Source organism: Diabrotica undecimpunctata, chromosome 1 (genome assembly GCF_040954645.1).
Source record: "Diabrotica undecimpunctata isolate CICGRU chromosome 1, icDiaUnde3, whole genome shotgun sequence".
NCBI lineage: Eukaryota > Metazoa > Arthropoda > Insecta > Coleoptera > Chrysomelidae > Diabrotica > Diabrotica undecimpunctata.
In genome coordinates this window covers 201,156,999-201,183,641 of record NC_092803.1, presented here as the reverse complement: position 1 = coordinate 201,183,641, position 26,643 = coordinate 201,156,999, and the positions used below count along the sequence as shown (strand labels likewise).

The following is a 26,643-nucleotide window of genomic DNA, read 5'->3' as shown; positions in this document are numbered from 1 at the left end:
TAATGGAATTTACAACTTTAATGATGGTTTTCATAACACAGTCCATTTCAGGAGGTAAAGCTTTGGACGCAAGAGCTTCTCGATGTAAAAACCAATGTCTCCATTTGACATTATTTCTTGTAATTTGACGACAAGACCAGATTTATGTCCTGTCATAGCTTTAGCGCCATTTGTGCCTATAGCAATACATTTACCCCAGTCAATATCATATTTACTTATACGTTTCACAAAAGTGTCGAGTAAACATTTTCCAGTGGTATTGGTCTCCAATGGGGAACAAAATAAAATATCTTCTTGAATGCCATTATTTGTATCATATCTTACAAACGTAATGAATTCGGCACAGTTAGATATATCTGTGGATTCGTCCATTTGAAGAGAGAAGTACGTGCATTTATTTTATAAGATTTTCCACAACTTGCGCTTGAATATCTTCTGCCATATCACTAATTATTCTTTGGATAGTATTATTTGACATAGGTATTGTATTTAATTTTGCAGCCTCTCTTTCCCCACACATTATATGTACCTTTTCAACAGCTGCTGGAAAAATCAGACTTTCAGCAATTGTGTGCGACTAGTTTTGGCAACACGATAAGCAACTTTATAACTTGCTAATAATGCTTTTTCATTAGTAGTGGTTGCCAAGGGAAAACTGTCTTGCTGTTTGTGAAGGATGTTCAGCTTTCTTTCAAAGAATTCTACGGCTTGTCTTTTTTATCTGGATGTTTGCTATTTAAATGTCGAAGTAACTTTGATGGCTTCATGCTTTCTTTTAACAAGACTTGTCCACAAATAACACATTGTATTTTATTGGAAATAACGGTAAAACCATATTTAAGATATTCATCAACGTAGAATCTGTTTTTCTTTTTATTGCTGCTACTGCCACTTTCAGACGTAGATGGTTCTGCACTTCTTTTTAAAAACTTATCCATAATTTATAATTTATCGTAGACGTAAATACGTAAACGGGAATACTTAAGTCGTAAAATATTTACTCATTACTCACCACCGCGTTCTCCACCATAGGCTGTTTGGATTCGAACTGAGGTTTCGTTGCGCATCGCCGCTTATATAAAGCCAAAACGAGGCTACGAGAACGTTCCAGAGTGCCATCTAGTAGCGAGCGCTTTCGCGATTATCATGGAAGAGTTTTGCGATGTAGGCACAAGCTAATATATCGCGGTGTACAATGTGCAGTCGACTTCTTATTATTTATTTTTATTGTAAATGCTATTCTGGCAGAAGTACCTATTACTAATTACTAGTGGGACAGATCGCAATCATTAAAATAATTGTATTAAAATAAAATATTTGTATTTCTGTCAAATAATATTGAATAAATGAATGGGGGGAAATTGGGGGGTTGCGAACAATTTTTTTAGCAAAAAGGGGTCGCGGTTTAGATAAGTTTAGGAAACTCTGAAATAAACAATCAAAACGTCAAACTGTTACGCTAATTAACAAAATTAACCATTCTTTTATGAGAAAAGTCAAAGGTTTTAACAAAACTTTTAGCAAACAAAATTAATGCAATTTTTTTAATTAGAAGTGTTGTACTACTACAATGTTCATTTAGAGGGAAAGGTAAAGGATTCTTTATTTCGAAAGGAATAAGGAATAAACATGTGAGTCCCGGTTTAGAATCTTTCGATCCTCTTCAGGTTAGCTTTGAATGTGGTAAAGCAGAACAGTGGTAGTGGCGTGTATTATGAAGCATCTTGGTAGCCGTTCAGATGGAGTCGCTACTTGAATCAGAGGTGAAAGGCTTCTCTTAATGAGATGTTCTTTCCAGAGTGCAGTGTTTGTGTTTTGAGCTCGATGTCACAAAGACCGAGTCTCTGGTTACTATTAATCATGCAAACCGTTTTTACGTCTACATCCAACTTCAGAACTAGTGTATTGCACTAAAATTTTGTTATTGGATGTTTGCGTTAACGGCCAAACCTCGTCAGCTTTCGACAGGCGGTTTGCCACAGGTTGCCCAGTATGAGTGTGTTTGTGATAGGATGACAGTGATGGACGCTACAATTTCGATGTTACTTTAGTTCCGTCAGTCGCATAGACATCCCCTGCCTACCCTAGAATTTGTGCCGGGCACAATATTCAGTTGTCGGCCGGGGGCCCCAGCGGCAAGGATGCTTCGGTAGCAGAAAGAGGACTCCTTTCACCGTTATGCTAGTGTGAGTGTTGTGTGTATTTGTTATAAGTGTTTTAGAGTGTGAATGTGTGCGAGTCTAAATCGGCAGAGACGAAAAATGTGTTCTCTAGTGACTATTGTTCCTGCAAGCAATTTATACGTGTGCGACCAACTTCAGAACTAGTGTATTGCACGAAAATTCATGTTATTGATTGCTTGCGTTAAGGCTAGGCCTCGTCGGCGTTCGATAGATAGTCTCAACAATCAGCCAGTTCAGGTTAGAAAATAGTCCATAGTCGGACATGTATCATTGAGTAGTGATATTGGGAAACCGGAATAAACCAATCTCCCTCTGTCCGGTATAAGGAAAAGAATTGGGTTATAGGTGGGTGGGTAAGCTATCGGAGTAGCTTTAAGAATGGCAGCGTATTCGCCCGGGAGTTCGTTAATGCAAGCCTGAATTAGAATGGACGGAATGTGAAGGTTTTTCTCTTATGGTCTCCGGGTTCTTACGTGATCTAGATAAGAGCAGGAACTTTTCAGGGTTTCTTGGGTGATAGAGTGGGGGCCGTTGATGGTTCTGAGAGTAAAGTTCCTGTTGAGAGTTTTGATTCTCATGATGATTGTGGTAATATTTGCAGTGTTATGGATTTCACAGGATGCAAGGTCCCAGGGTTTTCTGCATACAATACGCAGAATCCTGCGCTCCGCAGTGATCAGTTTTTTCTTTTGATAATCTTTTAGAAGTCAATATAAGTTCGACTTATACTCCATAGTGGTCCGAATGAATGTTTTATCTGAATTTGTGTACGAAAGTTTTTGTGTGTGTTTTTCCAATTTCCCCTGTAAGTGGTATGAGGAGGCGGGCTCGATTTCTGACCCTATCTAAAGTTGCCTTTTGGTTTGGGTATCATGATAGTATTAGCCACCTTCCAAGGAGTAGGAAAGTGGCTATGTTTGAGACATGCATTAATAGTTGTTGTTAGAAGTGGGGTCATATTTTAAAGGAAGTTGTTTGAGGCGCCGTCTGCTGATGTTGTCAGGTCCGATGGAGTTATTTTTGCAAATTTGACAATACGTCTCCTTTTCCCTGTCAGTTAGGGGGTCATAATCGGGTCATGACCTGGAATTTGGTGCACGAAAGTAGTTCTTACTATGAATTTGGTGTTGAGTTTGAACAAGCGATCAAAGTTTGGGTTGTCGGGAGACTGGAAATTATTAAAAAGTGAGTTTTGAACGCTTCGGCTCCGGGGACCTGACTATTTGATTGTCGATCAACAGATGAGAGAGTTGAGATAATTTTTGTTTGGCTAGGACTTTAAGTTTGTTTTAGAATTTACCGCCGTCTCTGTAGTCAAGTTTGGGGTTCGTATCTTACCACTGGTGAGCCTGTAGGGTAGATATTTCCCTCTTAATTCTAGCCAAGATGCGGCTATATTCTATTTTGATTATGGGGTGTCTGTTGATCTTGTAAAGACGTAAAATCTGTATTTTTTGTTGGATGTTGGCAATGATGTATTGTGGAACTGTCGGAGAGAATTATTGTATTGTTTTCATTGGAATGGAGTGATTCATTGCCTCAGTGATGAGGCTTTCAAGTTTGACTGCACTCTGGTCGATACTTTCATTTGTATCGAGTTCGCCTAACTCTGTTGGAATTTTTCGCGATATTATGTCTGTGTTTAATAGAATTGGGAGATAATCGGATGTTATTGTGTCACCTATGTAGCACCAATCATAGATCCTATACATCACGCTACCAGTTAAGAGGCTATCGTCCGGGATAGATGCCCCATTTGCGTTTAAAAACGTGTATCCTGTCTTTGAGATTTTTATGACTGGAAGGTCCAGAAGTGTTGTGAACTAATAGTTTACAACACTTTTAAGTTTAGATTAGTGCTCAACTGTTCGTTCCGAGTAGTGTAAAAGGAGTGGGGGTAGTAGAATGAAGGCTCTTCAAGAAATCCAACACAGTTTCAAGATGTCGTTGCATTTAAAGCGTTCTACAATATATATTATCGCGACTATATATTCTAAAAGACCATCAAGATAGTAGATATGAGCTATAACTGCTGGGCAGTTTAAACAAAAAAAAAAAGAATTAATGTTACGGACATGAGAACAACTGGATTGATGAATGAATATATTTTCACAGATTTGTTTAAATTTCATTTTACCGTAATAAAAGGGAGAAATAGTTTTTAAAAAGTTAAACAAATATATGGTCAACTAAACAGTCAATAAAAAACAATTACACAGCTATAGATATTCAACAAAATAAACTAAATGACAATAACATTATCAAGCGATATTGATTATGAAATTAATATTAAATCGATCAAATACAAACTCGCATTGTCAATCAAACCGAAAATTTGCCATTAAAGCTTCAAAAACAATTTTCATGTTTAACGTATTACATATAATTGAACTGAATACACATGTTTGCTTATGCTACATTAATTTCAAATATTTACGGTAGATTATAAAATGATTTCATCTATAGCCAAGCGAGTTGCGGAGTAAAGTGAAATCGTTCAGCTGAATAATTCGTTTTCATGATAATTTGTACTTGTCAATACATGGAATACAATAAGAAAAAAAATATCAAATTTTTATATACAAGATGGTATTTACCAATGAAGAAAGAAAGGAAAAATAAAAAAAATAGTTTTGTAACGAAATATTTTGCCTACCATAGGGTAAGGTTTTTTTGGGTAGAAGATTGGGGAATAGAAACTATGGGGGTGGAGATAGGGTAAGCAAAATAAACGCTACTTGTGCGAACGGCACTCAGGGTTTGTTAGGAGAGCTGGGGTCGTGGATAAGTAAATGATAAGGGCAACTGGGGCAACTACAAAAATATGAAACAAAAGGTCGTAAATCTCTTGGGACAAAATAAAAAAAAACAGTAAACACCTCTAGTAATTTATAAAAAGCGCCACTTCAAGGTGCCTAATTATAACTATTACAACAACTAGTTGTAACTAGGGAAATAATGATCAGAAATGCAAAATATATCCTTTTCAAATAAAACTCAAAAAAGGGTTAGTTAAAAAAAATAAACAAATGTTACGAAACAAAATTTAACATTTATGTTTGTGTCACCACAAATAGTTACAAAATAGACAATATAAAAACACTATATTAATAGTCACAAGTAAAAAAAAATACAGAAAAACTTACATGTCATCCGTTTACAAACTCCAGGAGTTGGAGATACTACATAAACTTACAAGTGTTACCGCATAGAGATTAACCTTTTTTTTTAAACAGACAAAACAAATAAATATCGAAAATAATAAAGCTAGCTGTCATAAACATTAAATTTTAAAAACTGAAAACAAATAAAATAACAGCTAAAGACAAAACTCAAAATTTACAATATTAAATATTACTATTTTTAAAATTTTTATGAAAGCAATTATTGTTAAAAAAAGTCTGTCTTTACTTTAAAATTTGAAACGAAAGTTACCTTAATTCACTAAATCACACTTTGAATGTTCTGGAACCATAACTGCAACTAACTGGGGGTAGACCTGGGCTCCATTCTCTGCGTAACGAACACACGAACAAATCCATCTCCAAACTGCCAAAAAGCCTTGGATGACAACCAGGGAGAAACAAAACAAGGATGGAAACGATGATTCTTCCAATCCTCACTCAAAATATTAACTGAACCATTAACTGCTACAAAACTACTTTTCACTGCTACATAATTCTGTAAAAAGAGGGCAAAAACAGAAAACCACAAATTCGACGGATGAATTTGGACATGACGCTGGAGATCACCGCTCTTTACCGCGGCTCCAATGAAAGTGCTGAAATTATCTTTAAAAATTAAACTATTAATTTGAAAACGCAATATCGGGCGGTTTGAACAAAGAAATATCTAAGAATTTGCGCCTGTGACATAAACAAACAATAAAATGATTTATTATCGACGGCGACGTGAAAAGAACGAAATATTATTTGGGTCTTAAATTGAAAGATACGAACTAAGACACATTGAAAAAATTCTTCGTTATTATAATGCATATTTGAGGGGATTTCAATTTATCCCATATACGAGGGGATTCCAATAAATTTACAAATGCTACAGTTTGTAATTTTTACACTATTTACACTATTTACACTATCTGCATATATGGTACATATTGGTCTTGTAGGAATAACTTACAATGAATGGAAAGAACTTTTACTCTTTTTTTGTCGCAGATCCTTTCGCAGTCTATGATTGTGAAACGATAACCTGACGATCTCGCTGAATTTCGAGATTGGGTGTTTTTTAAATTTTGTCCTATAGACCAATCAAGTAAGTAAAAAGTAATAATTTTTTGTTATAATTGTATAGAACTGGAAACGCTTTTCGCAAAAAATGGAACATGATTTTTACGGTGTGCAAAAGGAAATATGGCGCTTCATAAGAGGTCAAGGAACGGAGGTAAAGGAACTAATAGAACCAAAACACATAGAAAAGGATACGTTGATTGACTACCTAAAAAAGCTCTATGCAGAGGAAAAACAAATAAACGCTAGAATCGGAAACACCAGAAATTATCATAAATAAAGAACTTAATACAAATGTAGTTATATTAGGCGAGCGGTTTACCCCTCAAAAGACGCTTAGAAACAGAATATACCGACTAAAATTCTTTTTGCATTTCTAATGCACCAAACCTTTTTTATTCGATTCTATATATTTTTCCAAGATGAAATGTATTTTTTTTAAATTTTTACAAGTGGGCCGGCAATTGTTATTAACAAATAACTTATACAAAAAAGTAATTTCACCGAATTGTTTCGGAATCAATTTTTTAGGTGCATCTCATCAAAATAAACACTTTTCTCTCTTGATAATTTTTCGAAAAATGCTTCCTTTTCGAGTTATTTGCATTTTTTGTTGAAAAAATTGCCTTAATTAGTGATTTTTGGGATTTTTTTTTTCTAAAAAACTACTAAATGTATTGAAATTCTACAAATAGCTTTATAATCTTTAAACCGTCGAGTACAAGTTAGAATATTTTGACAAGGATAATTTTTTTCTATCTTGCTAAAAACGTGGACCCAAATATTTTGAATATGCCTTTTGAGCAGTCTACCGCTAAGTTTGTACAGCGGTTGCGGCGATACAGGCGTGCGGCGCGTAGAAATATTTGTTTAAATTTAATAAATTAATTTAACACAAATATTACGTACAATTTATTAAAAAAAAAAGATATTTCTAATTATTTTTATATAGACATATTATAATTAAAACAATTAAAATTAATTTTTTACAATGCTATAATAATGTAATTTTTCTTTTAATATACGTGGTGACTATATTATTGAATGTTTTATTACAGTGAAATACATTAAGCAATATATAATTAATTTTTATTGAAAAATATAATAAAATTAAAATATAATATTAATTATACATCGTTTTCATTGTCAATAATTTGAAAATTTTCGTCAACAGCAACAGGATTTCCATCTAATAAGCTGATTTCATTGTCTTCAATACAGTCGTCTTTAACATTTTTACAATTCTCTGGTGTACATGCCCATACTGCGCAGCATTCTAAATTATAGGAAATACAATTACAATTTTTCGTAGAGCATTTACCGGTACATGAGCAGATATACTTTTGTAACATATCTAAACTAGTTACGCCTTCAAAATAATTAAAATCGAAACAATTATTTTCCATTGTCAAACCATGGGTTAATGGATCAAGAGATGAAATAATATTGTTTTTTGCTTGAATCCATTCATTTATTTGCCACTTTGCTCTTAAGTAATGTTGTAATAATGCTGGTTTCGAAGGTGGTAATTTTTCATTAGATGCATTTTTTTAGTGCCTACAGCACCTCAACCGCTGTACACGCTTAGCGGGATACTCTCGAAAGGCATATTCGAAATATTTGGGTCCACGTTTTTAGCAAGATAGAAACCATTTATCCTTGTCAAAATATTCTAACTTGTACTCGACGGTTTAAAGATTATAAAGCTATTTGTAAAATTGCAATTCATCTAGTAGTTTTTTAGAAAAAAAATCCCAAAAATCACTAATTAAGGCATTTTTTCAACAAAAAAATGTAAATAATTCGAAAAGGAAGCATTTTTCGAAAAATTATCAAGAGAGAAAAAGTATTTACTTTGATGAGATACACCTAAAAAATTGATTCCGAAACAATTCGGTGAAATTGCTTTTTTGTATAAGTTACTTGTTAATAACAATTGCCGGCCCACTTGTAAAAATTTAAAAAAATACATTTCATCTTGGAAAAATATATAGAATCGAATAAAAAAGGTTTGGTGCATTAGAAATGCAAAAATAATTTTAGTCGGTTGATGCTCTGCTTATAGGGGTAAACCGCTCGCCTATATGAAGTTCTGAAAATACTTGAAAACCTGAAGAACATAAAAGCAGCAGGTAAAGACGGATACCAAACGAATTACTGAAATATTATGGAGCAGCAATAACAGAACAAGTAACAAAATTAATTAGTACAATTATAAAACAAAATAAAATACCGGAAGAATGGAGAACGAGCGAACTAATTCTACTATTCAAAAAAAAAAGATAAAAAACAGCCAGAAAACTGCAGAGGTAGAAACGTGTTAAATACTACACTAAAACTTACACCTAAATTTTTTTTAATAACGGATTGATTACGGCTGTCGCCGCTTCTCCGCCCCCAATTTCCATCTTTTTTTGTCATATGCAGTAGCGTCTTTTAAGTCTCTTGCCACCATTGCTTCATCAATATCGTTGCGCCAACTACTCCGTGGTCGTCCTCTCTTTCTTCTTTTAGAAGGGATCCATTCCAGTACTGTTCTAGGCCATCTGTACTCTGGCATTCTTTTAATATGTCCGAACCAGATTAATTGTTTTCTTTCTATGTCATCATTGATATTTCGCTCCATTTTCATTTCGTTTCTTATTTTTTTGTTTCTAACTCTCTCCAGTTTCGATCTACTGCAGCTTCGTCTCAGATAATCCATTTCTGTCGTCATAAGTTTGTTTCTATTAGCTTTGGTGACGCCCCATACTTCCGAACCGTAAAGTGTAATACTTTAGACTATACTACCGTAAATATGTTTTTTGGTTTCTCGTCGAATTGTTTTTTGCCAGAGAAGAGAGTTTGAGGCACGGGTCGCTGCTCTGCCCTTGTTTGTTCTTTCCCTGATTTCATCTGCGTCATTTCCTTCCTTGTTGAAAATGACCCCCAAATATTTGCAGGATTGCACGCCTTTGATTTTGTCGTCTTCCAAGACTAGGTCACATATTTCATCTGTTCCCACTGAGAGATATTCAAATTTTGCCATATTCATGTTTAGACCTGCCACCTCATATTCTTCTTGCAGTTTTCTTACCATAGTAAGTAGATAGTAGCTGTCTTCGGCAATTACTACCTGGTCATCCGCCAAGAAAAGTGTATATAGCGTGTTTTCTTCCACAGGTATTCCCATGTTTCTACATTTTGTTACCCATTTCACTAAGGATCTGTCCAAATAGATTTTAAATAAGGTGGGTGACAGACAGCAGCCTTGTCTTAGTCCTTTTGTTGTTTCAAAAGGAGAGGTGATTTTTTGTCCGATTTTAATTCTTGCAAAGTTTTGTTCGTAGTATTTTTGAGTGGCATTAATAAGAATTGGGTTTATTTTCAAGTTACCCATTTGTATCCATAGTTGGTAGATCGGTACACTGTCATATGCTTTTTCCAATTCTATTAAAGGTATCTATCCCTGATAAATGGCTAGAATCAGAATTCATAGCGATACCTAAAAAACAGGGGGCTAAAAAGTGCGAAGAATATTGAACAATCAGCCTAATGAGCCACATATTGAAACTGTTTCTTAGAGTCATCCATGGAAGAATTTATAAGAAGTGCGAGGAACAAATATCGGACAGACAGTTCGGCTTCATTAACGCAGTGGGTACCAGAGAGGCACTTTTCGGAGTACAGGTACTGATTCAAAGATGCAGGGACGTTAACGACGTATACGCGTGCTTGATCGATTATGAAAAGGCATTTGACAGAGTTCAACATCAAAAGATGATAAACATTTAAAAAGAAGCAGACCTGGATGGCAAAGACCTAAGAATAATCTAAGGACTATACTGGAATCAGACCGCATACATGAAAATTAACGGAGAAGAAACAGATCACATAAAAATACTACGTGAAGTTAGACAGGGATGTATCCTATCGCCGTTGATATTTAATATGTACTCAGAGAAAATTTTTAACGAGGCTCTTTACGGAATAGACGAAGGCATCCTTCTAAATGGTGAAAGAGTAAACAATGTTAGATATCCCGACGACACCATGGTGATAGCAGATAGTTTAAAGGGACTCCAGAGGCTAATGGACAGAATAAACGAGTACAGTCTGTAACAAAATACTGGGGTGTGTAGGAGGAGAGAAGTATTAGAAGAGTGGTCTATATATATGGGATAAAATAGATAACAATTACGTAAAGAAGTATGAAAAAAAATATAGAACGGAATGTGGCTAGGCTAGCAATGTAGGCAAGAGAATGACCACTAGAAACTCAAGGATGGATACGGCCAATTTGCATGCCTTTTAAAGACAGTAAATCAGGAAAATATGTATGATGGATAGAAAAGAAGATATGAAAAATAAATAGATATAATGAAAATTAACAAAGAAAACAAATTGAGGGCGCCAGAAGAGGGATAATACTCTAAAAAGAGTAACAGTCACTCTTCCAGGTATCGTATACTGCTAAAATTAATTAAAGTTGAGCTAATAAACAAAAATGCTGTAAATGTAAAAAGGTAAGGAAATATTAATAAAAAAAATTATATGCAAAACAAATTCAAGTTTATTAAATATAACTTCTTAGATTTTGACAATCTCTAAGTTACCAAAAAGTATATGAAAATTTCACAATATAATATTTTAAAAAAAGAATGTTGAAAACAACTATAATAAAAAGTTGAAAACTAGACAGAATAACTCTGATATAGAGTGTACAACCTACATCTAGGTTAAAAACAACCTTAAAAAAAAATAATGCTAACGTTGGAAGAACGTATAGCCAAGTAAATATATCATACTAACCTACAATATGACCAACAATATTGTTAAACAACTCTAAATTCACATACAAACAAAATAATATATAAATGGGAACAAGCCAAGTTAAACAATTGAAACGGTCTATTATCCTGAAGGGATAATAGCCAGAGTTAATAACACAAGATGAAATATATAAAAAAAATTAGTTAAGTAAACAAATAATGAAATAATTAAAGTTAATAATGAAATAAATGGTTAATACAAAAAAACAATGGAAGATAATCTCTGGGTAGAATTTGAGCTCAAACTTACCGATACCTTACACCAAGGGGAGTTATATTAATTAATATATATATATGTTATAAAAAAAAACTAGAACTGGTGAAACAAGATATATATATATATATAGTTCTGAATCAAAAACCAACTGTCCTCCTACAGCTGTCTGGAAGGATACTCCCGAATGGTTTCGGTGTCCCAGCGAAGTCCTCCTTGAGGTCCGAAATTAGCACGGAGCTGGTGCTAATTGGCTCAGTTCCGATGATGACTGTCCTGCCCTACCTCTAGGTGCAGGCTGGAGAAAAAATGAGGGTGGAGTAGATAATACTCCCTGTGGCTTGTCCCAATGACCCTGATTCTAATAGAGTTGAAGTGGTACTCTCCCTCGGATGTTCTGAGGGAAATTTATAATTCCATGGTAGGTGGCTGAAAACAATTCCCCGTTACTTCTAATCTCAACATTCATAAAAAGAAATCAAAGAAGAAGTGAGGAAAGTTTCTTTCAGCATAAGAAACCGGAGCAAAAAGATAATTATGGTAGATAAAAAAACCCATCCAATCGGATGTAGCGTGACCTTGCTTCACATAGAGTAAAAATATAATGGCCTTGGACAAAATACTATATTAAAATATGAAATAATGAATCTGAATAATAGGATATAGATAAAATACTCTAATGTTTATAATATAAAAAATTATTATTTACCAGATAGCTACTTAATTCCGTGCTAGAAATCTCACTTCACCTCCCGAGTTTGCGAAAACAGCGTCAATTAAATCGTTATGGTATACTTAGAATATTTAACTTCTTGAAGTGAAGGAAATTCTATGCATTAATTGGATTTTCTTTCGCTAACTGCCACCGTTGTATGTACCACTTCAAACTCCCGATCAAAAGTGATTTTTAATTCACTGTTAATTAACCAAGAAGAGCCATTTTTCCGCTTCCCCTAGTCTCCTGTCATTTCTCTTGTCCGCAATGGTACCAAATTAGATCAGAGTGACAACTTAAATTATTAAAAATATACACTTAATGGGCAAATGAACACTTAAAGTTAGGCAACCCATACTACGTCTCTGAAATTATTTTTAATATAAATTGTTTATTATTTTAATTTAAATTGTAATAAAAGTAACGACTGTTACAAGTCAACAGTACGGACTAAACATTAATACCCACAAAACGAAACAAATGATTATCAGCAAGAAGAATATAAATGGGGCTCATCTATACATTAATGGGACGCAGATAGAGCGAGTAAAACAGTATTGCTACCTGGGAACTATTATAAACGAACAGTGGAGCAATGTACAGGAAATAAAGTGCCGCATAGGAAAGGCAAGAACGGTCTTTAACAAAATGAGCGCCATTTTCAAAAGTCACAACATATCCCTAGATACAAAAATGAGACATTTGAGATGCTATGTTTTCTCTGTGTTGTTGTACGAGGCGGAGGCATGGACGCTTACAGACACCACTATTAAAAAACTTGAAGCATTTGAGATGTGGCTTTATAGAAGAATGCTGAGAATATCATGGACAGCAAGGATCACGAACAAGGAAGTTCTAGAAAAAATAAAGAAGTAACCAGAGATTGTGTTTACGATCAAACGCATAAAATTGCAATATCTGGGACACGTTATGAGAAATCAGCACCGTTACTCCCTGCTGCAGTCTATATTGCAAGGTAAAGTCAAAGGTAAGCGAGGATCCGGTAGAAGGAGAATATCATGGCTGCGGAATTTAAGAACATGGTTTTAGAAAACCTCAACGGAGCTGTTTCGAGCCGCAGCGAGCAAGGTCATGATTGCCAATATGATTTCCAACATCCGAAACGGAGAGGAACCAGAAGAAGATTAAAGGTATATAGGTTTCTCTATTCCTCTGCACTCGTTTTTCATTGCAATTTTTAATGTGAAAATATTATCCATAGTGGAGCGTCCGGCCCTAAATCCTGCTTGTTCTTCGGGTTGTTTGTCTTTAATTAATAATTTTGCATTTTGCAACAAACAGCTCTATAACCTTGTTTTAATTAAAATTTTTTAAAACAATTTTGAAAACGATTTCCGCAGTGGAAATAAAAATGTCAAATTTTTAGTTGAAAATGTAATTACCATTACAATCAATAATTGTCGCTTAATCCCATATAAACATTATATTTAACTTTATATGCCACAAGATAACAGTTTCAGAAGCTAATTAAATAAAATTTTGTTAGACAGTTACGAGTATTACTAATGATCTAAATTTGTTTCAGATGAAATAAAGAATTATTTCGGAGAAGCTGTAACTTTATATTTCCATTTTTTGGGCTTTTATACTGATGCTTTGATCATACCAGTCTTGCTTGGCCTTCTTCAGTTATTGTTTTCCAGAGAAACGGTGCCATTCTTTTGTATTTTTAATGTAGTATGGTTAACACTCGTTTTAGAGGTAAGTTGGTTATCTGTAAAAATAAATATACTAAAACACAAAACACAAAAACTTTAAATTGCATGTTTATATAATATCGTAAAAGACAAGAAACGATGAAAACGAAGAAAAGTTATGTTATGAAAGTGCCTTTTTAGCATCCTACAATGCCTATAACAAATGTCTAGACCAGACATGCCATACATGCCAATCGCATGCAGCCCACTGACCATTTTCTTGCAGTGCAAATCAATTTTGAAAACGGCCAGATAATGCGGCCCACGAACGTATTAAAAACCGTATTTAAAAATGTGCACACACACACACACACACACACACACACACACACACACACACACACACACACACACACACACACACACGTCTTATGATGATCAATCTAGGTTTTAAAGGGTTACACTCATCTCCCACTTCTGACGCAACGTGTGCCGTTACCCAATCCCTTTATTACCCGTTATTTGTTCGCTTTTTAATACGCTAGATACATCGCCATACATCGTTTGCTTTTTTTGTTCTATGTTTGGTTATTTTATAATTACAGCTTTTCTTCACCCTCCCTGCTCACCTTTTCACCCTTTTAGCTTTCTTTTTGACGGCCGTATAGTTTTGAAGCAATTTTACCAGTGTTTATTCCGATTTTTGAGGTAATAGTGAGAAATAAAATCCAAACTATACGTGAAAAATTGTATGAGGACATAAACTCTCTGCAGTGCAAAGAAAATTGGCAAAAAGTGACCTGTAAGTAAGTTTTAAAACATTTTATTGTATTCAAAACAAAACGACATTTAGAAATTCCAGTTCTTTTAATAACAGATAAGAAGACAAGTCTTGATCAAATTGAATGCGACGTTGCCGGTTATCCAAAAAGTTTCAAAAATCCAAGAAAGGAAATCCGCTAATTAATAATATTAACTAAATAAACAAAATTTAGAAGAAATAAAATATTTAATAAATTTAAATTTCATACTCAATTATTGCTTGAGAAGTTCTAGAGCTTCTGACGGGTTGACCGGAGAACTAGAACTTACCGCTTGCTATAATATAGAGTAAAAAATACATAAAAAAGAAATAAAAATGGATAGCGATGATGACTACACCTCAGAAGACAATAAAAAAAGAAGTCGAAAGGAAGATGATGAAGATATTTTCAACAAGAGCAAGAAACTTACCAGAACACCAACCAAACAACAGAAAGATGAAAACAAAATAGATCAGCTTTTAAAAATGATGCAAAATTTAACAGATCAAACAAAACATCTAACAACGGAGGTAAAAGGAATAAAAGAAGAACAACGAGAATATAGAAATGACCTCAGAGAATTAAAAAAAGAAATAAATGAATTCAAACAAAGTAACCAACAACTAAAAAAGGAAAATGATGAAATGAAGCAGGAACTAAAGATAGTGAAAATGAAGGTAGAACAGCTCGAGAAAGAGAGAAAGGCTAACAATGTTATTGTCCAGGGTCTACCGATGGATACAAATAACCCAAATGTAGTCAACGAGATTATGGCAAATTTCGTGGAAAAAGAATTAGGCATTAAAGTAGAAATAGAAGATGCTTATAAAATAGGCGACAAAACATGTCTTGTAAAACTAAAAAACAGAAATGAAAAAATTAAAATCATGAAGAACAAAAACAAACTAAGGGCATCAAAGCCAGAAATATACATCAATAACGATCTAACGCAAGAAGAGATGAAGATCCAACAAGAAATACGGAAAATTGCAAAATTTCAACAAGAAAAAGGTATGAACACCAGAGTAGGTTATCAAAAATTAAATATTGACGGGGCTATATGGAAATGGAACAAAGAGAAGAATGAACTGGAAAAGGCAAACCAAGACACGCCAAAAAACCGATAAAACAACAAATATCGTACACACAACAAAAAACGGAAACGAAAATGACAAAGGAAAAGGACATGAATAGATTAGATAAGATAAAACAGACGAGCAGGAAAAAATATAATAGAAAAATGAAAAAACGCGATGAACTAAAAATAAGTACGTGGAACATCAGAACAATGCTTGAACCAGGAAAAATGCAGGAGATTGTCTCAGAACTAGAAAGATACCAAATTGATATTGCAGTGATTCAAGAAATTAGATGGGCAGGTCAAGGAGAAATAAATAAAAAAAACTACACACTACAGTATTCGGGACATGGAAAACAAGGTCAATATGGAGTTGCTTTCATAATTATGGGAACAATAAAAAATAACATTATGCAATTTAAACCAATAAATGAACGTATGGCTTACCTGAGAATTAACGCCAAACCATTTAATATATCAATCATAAACGTATATGCTCCAACTGAAAGTGCTGCTGCGGAGGAAAAAGACAAAATGTATGAGGAACTTGAACGAGAAATGGAGAATTTACCTAGAGAAGACACAATACTGGTAATGGGAGATTTTAACGCCCAAGTAGGTAAGGAAGACTACATTAACCAAGTAGCAGGTAAACACACATTACACGAAAAAACAAATGACAATGGTCAAAGATTATGTAACCTAGCAGCTAGTACCAATATGATTATCATTAGTACAAATTTCGAACATCCTAAATACCATAAAGTAACATGGATTTCCCCAGACCAAAAAACATGGTCCCAAATAGACCATATTCTGATTACAAGAAGGAAACAAACATCGGTTACGGACGTGAGAACTTACAGAGGTGCGCATGCAGACACAGATCATTTTATGGTGACTGCAAAGGTAAAACAAAAAGTCAAAAGAACTCTAAAAAACACGACAATGAAAGACAAATGGTACGTAGAAAAACTGAATGCTCCAGACATAAGGATTAAGTATGCTGATGACATGAACAAAAAACTAAAGGAACAGTGTAAATATACAAAGGATATAGAAACAGAATGGAGAAATTTAAAAAAATGTATAAATGAAACAGCGGATGTACACATAGGAATAAAAAGAAACAAAAAAAAACAAGAATGGTATAATGAAGAATGCCATAACATGCTAAAAAAGAAGATAGAAATTAGACAAATGTGGATAAGAACAAATAGACAGGATTATAGGGAAGAATACAATAGAATAAGGAATGAATGTAAGAAAAAAATAAGGAAAATTAAACGTGCCTGGTTAGATGATAAGATAAAAGAAATAGAAAAAGAAAGTAAGAACAGAAACACAAAAGCATTTTATAAGAAAATTAGCGAGCAAAACAAAACTTTTAAAGGAAAGATAAAAGGCATAAAAGATAAAAATGGAAAAGTATCAGAAAATGATGAAGAGTATAAAGAAATTTGGACTCACTATTTTAAAGAATTATTAACAGAGCAAGAAGATCAAGACCTAAATGAAAACGTAGAAGAAGAGACAATGATGTTAGGAAACCAGCTAGAAAGACCAACAAAAGAGGAAGTTGAGGAAATTATAAATAGCAGCCGTAATGGTAAATCTTCAGGATCAGACGGGATCAATATGGAACTTATAAAATATGGTGGTGAAGAATTAAAAGAAAAACTGTACAATTTAATAAAAGACATATGGGACGAAGAAAAAATGCCGGAAGAATGGAACAAAGGACAAATTATCACGATTCATAAAAAAGGAGACCAACAAATGTGTAATAACTACAGAGGACTGACGCTATTAAACACAGCATATAAAATTATTTCGACCTTAATACATCGAAGACTGACCAACGCTATGACGAATATCATAGGACACTATCAATGCGGATTTATTAAGGGAAAGTCTACAACAGATGCCATACATACAGTTAAACAAATTATGGAAAAAGCTCATGGATATAAAATAGAAATTGAACTGCTTTTTATAGATTTTCAGCAAGCATTTGATACAATAAAAAGATCAAAATTAATGGTAGCTCTGAAAGAAATGGGAATACAAAACAAATTAAGACGATTAATAAAAATGACAATGAGTAGAACTGTAGTGAGTATAAAAACTCAAGTAGGAGACACAGAAGAATTTGTCATAAATAAAGGGGTTAGACAAGGAGATTCGTTATCAGCAACCCTGTTTAATCTTGCCCTGGAATACATCGTCAGGAAAATAAACAAAGGTACCCTTAGAACTAGAGAAGGACAAATAATAGCATACGCTGACGATATTGTGCTAATAACAAAAAATAGAAAAACAATGGAAAAAATGTTAAATGAAATGGTAACAGAAGGAAAAGTAATGGGATTAAAAATAAACCAAGAAAAAACAAAAATAATGAGATTTGATAAAAACTTCGAAAACAAAAAGGTTAGACTAGGCGAATACATTTTTGAAGAAGTCGAAAAATTTAAGTACTTGGGAATATTAATAACAAACAATGGAGAAAGAGAAACAGAAATCAAAGAAAGGATTATTACAGCAAATAAGACCTTCCATGCAAATAAGAAATTACTAAAAAATAAACTATTGAGTAAGAAATCGAAAATGAAGGTATACAAAACAATAATTCGACCGACGATGATGTATGCAGCCGAAACCCTCAGCATGACAAAAAAACAAGAGGAAAACCTTAGAATACAAGAAAGAAAAATACTAAGAGCAATACTGGGACCAATAAAAATAAATGAAAATGAATTTAGACAAAGAACGAACCTTGAGCTACTGGAAGAAATTAAGGAAGATATAGTGTGTAAAATAAAACAACAAAGAGCAAAATGGCTAGGACACGTATGGAGATCAGGATCAACTACGACGATATTCTCAATATTGGAATGGACACCAGCTGGCAAAAGAAGACGTGGAAGACCAAGATCTACATGGTTACAAGAAGTTGTAAATGATCTCAACAAGGCGGGCATACGACAGTGGAAAGGAAAAACCAGAGATAGGACACAATGGAGAAAAATAACTGAGAAAATTAAATAAGGAACATGAGGACTGATCTACCTCAAAACATAGATCTAGAGAGCGTAAGCGGCGTAACCCCTAAAGGGGTGTTTAGCCACATATATATATATATATATATATATATATATATATAGTTTTGAAGAATTGTGTCAGACGTATTTTCTTGCCATTATTTACATAATTTTCTCTTGTCTTATTTTTACTTAAATTTTGTTTAACCACCACCAGATCTCCTTGTGTCAGACCCATTGGCACTGTTTATATAGTTTTCTCTTCTTCTTAATTTTTTAACTTAATGAGCTTCTTCCACGTATTTTAATAGAAGTATCTCTAATAATGCTGACCAGATTTCTTCAAATTTTGTTAGGACTTCCTTTTATATTCCATTACAAAAATTAAAATCAGACACACCTGGCTTCCGCGTCGATTTTCACTACACTGACCTTTCGACATCCTCTCTGATGTCTTCATCAGGGCTTTCGTGATTTGAGTCTGTGAGTCTGAAACTGCACTGAGTGACTGCACAGTGTTGTGAAGAGATTTGGGGCTCAGATAAAAACTGGTGTAGTGAAAATCGACGCGGTTTAACCCGGAAGCCCAGTGAGTTTGATATTAACTTTTACAATAATTTAACGAATAAAAAAGAAAAAGAAAATAAGCTTAATTAAATCCTATAGAGGAAAATATCATCTTCAACACACCGTAATAGTAGTGTTATGAGCTAATACAACCCTCTTAAAATTTTAAAAATATATTTTCTTTACATACTAATCATACATAATTTTTTATTAGCATGTACGTAGCACATCAGGCTAAAATACATAATAATTACCACATAATTAACTTAACAGCTCCTACTACTAATTGTCAACTACTTGGTCTAATAATGTAAATATGGCTATGAACAAGATAAACAGACTAATGTTCTGAAAGGTTTGAAATAGTGTGATGTTTTGAATTAAGTTGAAAATAAACACGATATTTCATTTGTTATTGAGTCGAAAAACGATCTATTATCAAAGTTTCTCGAAGTGTCATCTTTGCTCGAAATAAATCCATTTATCTTTGTACGCGAATTGTTCTGGTAGTCTGTTTTTACTTTACCAATATAATGTTAGATTTATTGGTATACATGTTGGCAACGGAAAATTGTATTTAAATTATTATTTATCCCCAAGAGATAAAAAATAGAAAATAAAAGATTTTACCCATTATTTTGATTATAAACATTGTGAAAATGATTTTAAACAAGATTAAAACGATCATCGTCTGCTCTTAAAACCATTTGTAAGTCTTGTATTTTCTATTTTGTTATTTATATTGCGTCCCTGTGCTTTAGCGAAGTCCAGAAATCTCTCTTCACCGCTGAAATATTCCAATATCGATGCGGAGGTGGCCTTCCAGAATGTTGGCTCTTTAAGATTTCGGATTTTTCCGTAGATTCGGCCGTCCTGCTTCGTCCCAGCCTACTCTTTTCGAGAATATTTCGGTCTCATTATATAAGCCGGCGGAGTGGCTTTAACTATTAGTTTTGGTATTGGCGATTCTAAGTATCAGTGCGAATTGTTTTGTTAGTGATAATAATAATTATTAAAGTTTTTAGTAATTGGAATATTTGTAAATGAGTTTTTGAGTTAAATGAAGTTAGTTTAACCACAGTGTGTTTTACTTAATCTTTAAACACACAGAACTACGTAAAATTATTATCAAAGCAAGGTCAAGCGATTTCAGATGCTCCATATGTGTGACAGTTCATTCGACGAGTGACGAATGCTTCTATTTGGGGAATTACCTGCGGATTTTCGTAGGCCCACATAATTTGCATCACTTCGAGCTGTCAATGGTGTACTGTGCTTTTGTCGGGCGGTGTATTTGCTTGAAAAAGAAAATCATTAGAACATGACAATCGATTTTTTCTTCATCTTCAAGTCAGATACGCTTGATTTGCGATCGTTATTTCGGCTTGCTTCCCAACGAATCGAATGAATTGTGGGACAAGTACAAGGATTACATTCCAGATGACACTTTACATAGAATTTGTGTCAGTTCAATGAATCCCAATCTAGAGAGAAATAAGGAGGTATATATACAATAAATGATATACAAACGCGCTTTAAAAGCACTAAATTTAACTGTGAAAGATCTGCACAGTAAGAAGCTGCAAGAATTTTAAAACTGATTGAATGTGTCTGGTTTACTACACCTCACAATTTACAAACTAAACGTTGGCTCTGTCATGCTTAGGATGCTGAACCAACCAAAAGTATATATATATATATATATATATATATATATATATATATTTCGACATTCGCTAACATTAGCGAATGTCGAAAACAAGAGAAAACGAATTATCAGAGAAGCAATAGAAATAGAAAAACAAGAAAATAATTTAAATTCTCGAGACGATGCCCAAAGATTGCCAAAAACATGGAAAACAATTATCCCGAAGAATAACGCAAGAACGGAATCGACCAAGACCCCGCCCACTGACCTGCGCACCGGACCAATTACAAGAGCGCGCGCAACACGCAGTAACTACAAAAGCCAGCTGCCTAACACCCGTAGCGTCACTTCCACTCGAACATCGACAAGAAGCAGACCATCCAGAGAGACTTGAAAATGGCAAGTGAGATCTTGCCGAAACGTCGTCAAAATGGTTTTTATCAAAACCAACAACATTTAACGCGGAGTCAAACCCGGAATACCATTGATATAACATACAGCTCCCGCGGAAATATCAAAACTAAAGGATAAGGAAGTTTTCGTTTCGAGAATTTAAATGAATTTAACATCCAATTCGCCATGTTGATAAATAAATTATAAGTCCAATAATTTAGTAGTTTTGAACTGGATATAGAAAATAGCTGTTTCTCTCATGGTCAATTTTTATGTAGCAGGCCACGTGTAGTGTTCATTCTAGAGCCTGGCAACAAAACGAAAAATATAGTATATCGCAAGGTCCTTAAATGAATAATGTACAAGAGTACCCAAGAGTGCAACCCATTTGGCAAATGGCTGCTTTCATGCCACGTGAATTAGCTCGTGTTTGAACTAAATTAATTGTATATTTTGTATGTATATTAATTGTAATAACTTAACACAACATTTATTAGTTTTAAGATAGTGTGCAGTTCGCTGGGCCGGCCAGTTTGATCTTATCATTTCTTTGCAAACGTCGAAAGTTTCTACCTCTTTCTTACAACATTGTTTGAGATTTTGCAACTTGCAACACTGATTTTCTCGCAACTTAAACTTCCCTGTAAGCTTTTTTTGGCTTAAACACGTACAATAATTTTTACACAGCAATGATAAGACATATATAGATTCCACACTCAACTGAAAATAAAAAGATCGTTGCACACCGACTTAAATATTTAAATGGTGTTATTTAAAATACCTTTTATCCAAACAACGTGCTATTTCTCTCGTCTATTTTCTAAGCAGATGAGTAAGATATTTTAAATTGTATTTCGAGTTTATATAATATCAAGTCGCAAAGCAACGTAACAAGCAGCTAAGCATTCATTTGTTTAGGGTACGTCAAAGCGACGTATCCCTTTGGGCTCAAGTAAGACATCCAGCTTGTCTTGTATTTAGTGTGTGCGCTGGAACGATTTATGTGGTTTATTGCTAATGTATGTATTTGTAATAATTTAACATACTCTAATTGACTATAACTGATGGTACATACAGTGGATGGCTGAATTATTACGGGGACTACACAGATTTCCGTATTTTCTCATTTTAATGATTATTTTGAGCAATGACATAGGTGGTCATCCTTTTTTTATGGTTAGTATTGCTTTTGATATAATAATACTACTACTTTCTTCATAAGTAACACCCGCCCGCAGGGGTGGAATTGGAGATCGTGTTTGGTGTCACAAAATATACACTACTAAGATTAAGATCTCTCATAGATATATCACGTGTTTTTGATATTACAATATGGAGTTGAAAGCTGGAGACTTAAGCAAGAACACATAAACAAGCTGCAATTATTTAAAACCCCTTGTTACCGTTGCTGTTCAATTTTGCTTTAGAATATGTAAAATATCGTTTGAGCTGACAGGGGGATTTGCTGATCAAGAATCAAAACTGGCCTTTGCTGATGATATAGATGCAGTCACGCATTCTACAAGAGACGTGAGAGAGGTGTTTTCACAGCTCGAGGAGGAAACAGCTAGTCTGGGTCTCCAAATAAATGAAGAAAAGACGAAGACCAAGAGTTAGATAGAACATCAGTATTAAGGATCACAACTTCGAAGTAGTTTGAGAAGTTGTTTGAAAGACCAGATGGTAGAAGATCAGTAGGCAGGCCGACCGAGAAAAAGATGGAAGGATAATGTTGAAGCCGATTTACCTAGAATTGGCGCACAACAGTGGGAAATAGAAGCGCAAGATCGTAGAGAATGGAGGGCGATAGTGGATGCGGCGAAGCCCGGGTTATAAAGCCAGTAAAGAAGAAGAAGAATTATTTAAAATGTGGTATTGCAGACGAATGGTTGGAATAGCATGGTTGTAAAATAAAAAACACAGAAGTATTGCAAAAGATGGCAAAGAATATTAAATAATAAACACAAAAAAAAAGAAAGTGAAGTATCTGGAATACAAAATGAGGTGACAGTGTTATGAAATGCCCAAATTAATAATACTCGTACAGGGAAATATAAGAGGAGGAAGGAGTATCGGAAGAATGAGAGTATCATAGTTAAAAGAATTAAGACACTTGTTTAAATATAGTTCAATAAAACTGTTTCGAGCAGCAGGAGATAGAGTGAAGGTAGTCACGATAATATTCTAGCTCCGATTAGGAAGCGGCACTTAAAGTAAGAAAGAAGTTAATTAATTATACAAAAACAAGCAAAATGTTTAGGAACACTAGGTTTAGCAATACTACACTAGGTTTAGAAAGGCTGCGTCTACACGTTGGCTAGAATAGATCACAATGATACACTATTGGGGGCAAGAAGGTACAACTACATCATCTTTGAACTTCTGAAGATAGCTCAGTGCTTAACGAACAGCTTTGTGATGTCCTACCTAAGATGGGGAACGTTAATACGCTGTGCTTTTGACCGTAAAATTTGGTTGCGCATATAGATCTATGTTTTGATTATATTTTCCTGTTATTGGGGTATGTTCAAGGTGATAGTTAAATTACTGAATCATTCCTGATTGTGTTTACATATTCGTATTTTATCTTATGTTAGTTTTAAGTTAACGTTTGCATTTTGTATCTTACCTGGTATATTCTGCTATTTTATTTATACTTTTATCTATTTTTATCTAAACACTTTTTATACATTTTTATATTATTTGTTTACTTTTTCTCACCTTTTATATCGTAAGGTGAGATTTTTGCTAGGATTATTGTTCTCCCTAATCCCGGGGTAGAACAGCAACGTGACCATAGAATGCATGGATTAGGTGGAAAGTGTTGCCTAAGCGATGCTTTAGACTAACAGCACTTTGTCCCAAATAGTGAGAATAAAATGGACATAAGGTAAAAAGAGATCGAACAGAAAAGAATTCAAAAAACGCCTGGAATAACCGAAAAGCACCCCAGCATAGTAAGGCAGCTGCAGCAGAGAACTTACTGTTGTTATGAGGAGGTTAAAGAACCCTGGGTATAACAGGGTTATATATATATATATATATATATATATATATATATATATATATATATATATATATATATATATAATTTAAATGTTATATGATGGCTAAAATTTGTATAGCCTCTTGACTATTGGGAAAGTAGAGTATAATGCCATCTTATTTCTAGACATTCTTGTTGCAATGCATTCAAAGCTGAAAAATATAGTTCTTACTTTTCATACTTTAGCGCTCATTATCAGGTAGTATACAAAGAATCCGAGATCTTGACTGTAAAGCTGAGATCGTATCTCTGAAACTTATTTTCCTGGATTTATCTTCTGGTAATAATGGCGAAATATAATCGGGATGTATTTATGTTTTCAGAAATAGTTGAGTGAGTATTGATTTAAATAGAAATTTTTGTGTACAATTGAAACGCCTATTAGATTTTATTTTGGTTATATAAGTTTGTGGCGAAAGTATAGCGCATTTATTTTTAAAAACGTTGAACATTTTTAAAAACATTCTTCAAAAAGTTCATTAAAATTAAGTTCCCATCTTATTATTATAGATATATTATTTTGACAACAAATGTAAAGTAAAGTTTGTATAAAGTAAAATTTTTAAAGATAGTATTTTTTGGGAGCACTCTGTGTTGAGATGTCCGCTTTGACAAGGGGACATCAAGAACAACAAGGCAAGCTTTTAGCACAGAGATTGCATTATTTGATGTAGGAATCTTGCGATGCAAGTTTTCCTTGATTTCTATCGAACGTACTTTAGCGAATTTGGATTCAGAGTCAGTGAAAACTCTTACTAAGAATGTAGGGTTGTTGCTGGAGAACAACAGGTGGGGTAAGTGGTGTCTTCGAGTATATAGTGGATTGGACCTGTCATGGGTGTAGTGATATAGATGGCTTTGTAGGTGGATTAGCTTAGTTGGTTTCAGAAGGAGGGTGAACTGAATTTGGAAAGAAATTCTCGAATATTGCGCAATTTTCTAGTCTTCGATTATAATCTTGTTCTCTTCAGTTAAGGACCTAATCATACGGTTGCTCGTCGTTCCGCTGATTTTACTTCTATCTGGATAACACTTGGTCAAATTGTATCTTGGCATTTGTACATTCGATGCAGTTTGCGGAAAGTATTTTGGGGAAGTGGGTGATGATGTACTCGTGAAATTTATAGGTTTCTATAGGTTGTGGAACGATATGGGTGGCTTGTTTGACCTCTCCCACATAGGTTGAAGACGATTTAGCGTCCTCATAAAGGTTTGTGCTATAAATCTGGTCTCTTCGACTGAATGGACTTCATGACCATGCAGCTTGTTTCTTATTTTGTCTAAAGTATTTGTATTCTTAGTATCATAGTTTAAAGACCTTATTAATTTGACTCCCAAATAGATTACTAATTATTAAAAATCGAGCCGCCTGTTTTCGTAAAGCGCTAGATGGACCAAAGCTAGCCCGTAAGGGTTTTTATCCCGTGGAATTTATTTAACTTAAGTGCGATTCAGTGTGCGCCTCTCGGGATATTCCCATACCATCACCGAACTCCCTCCATGACAAAAAGCGCACTCCGCAAATCTCTATCCAGTTTGACGACATACTTGTTTTCTCCCATCTAATGAGTGAAGACAGTATCTCGACTAAGCCGTAAAAAGAACATTACTCCATTGTCCTAAATTCCAATGTAAATGTTTCCTGGAAAATTGTAGTCTAGCCACACTGTGCCGTGGAAGTAATTTGGGCCCAGTTGCTTGTCTGCAACTTTGCAAACCAAATTCATGTAACCTTCGACGAACTGTAAATACACTTTCATTATCGCCTCGAACCTCTTGAAGCTGATTTCTTGTTTGCACCGCTGTTAAATGACGATTCCGTAAAGCGTTGACTCGTATAAAACGATCATCTGAAGCTGTAGTTTTGCGCTTCCTGCTACTTCCCGCATTACGCTTATTTGTTCCAGTTCATATAAAACGTTTCGCTACCCTTTAAATGGTAGAGCGATGAGTGTGTAGTACTCTAACCACATATTTACAATTTCATTCTTCTTCAACCAGAGCAACGGCTTTCGCACAATCTTTGACAATGAACTGGCATATTTTGACCAAAACAAAAAACACAATGCATAGAAGACATGGTTTCAACCGAAAAATGAGGTTTTACGAAAATTCGAAAACGGAGTTATTCCACAGGATGTTTCAAAGTTAGTATAATAAAACCACGTTTTTATTAACCCCGTACAATGTCAAATATAAAATTTTATCAAAAAATTGACTATACCAAAGTAAA

General features: G+C 34.2%; 1 protein-coding gene across 3 annotated transcripts in view; it reads left to right on the top strand.

Annotated features, from left to right (window-relative positions):
• Window positions 1–26,643, top strand: part of Axs (Abnormal X segregation) — a 120,357-nt gene that overhangs the window by 41,484 nt on the left and 52,230 nt on the right. For all 3 annotated transcript variants that reach the window (XM_072521002.1, XM_072521003.1, XM_072521004.1), the window contains one exon: window positions 13,720–13,895. In XM_072521002.1, the coding sequence (XP_072377103.1) occupies window positions 13,720–13,895 (176 nt within the window). The remainder of the gene's footprint in view (window positions 1–13,719; window positions 13,896–26,643) is intronic.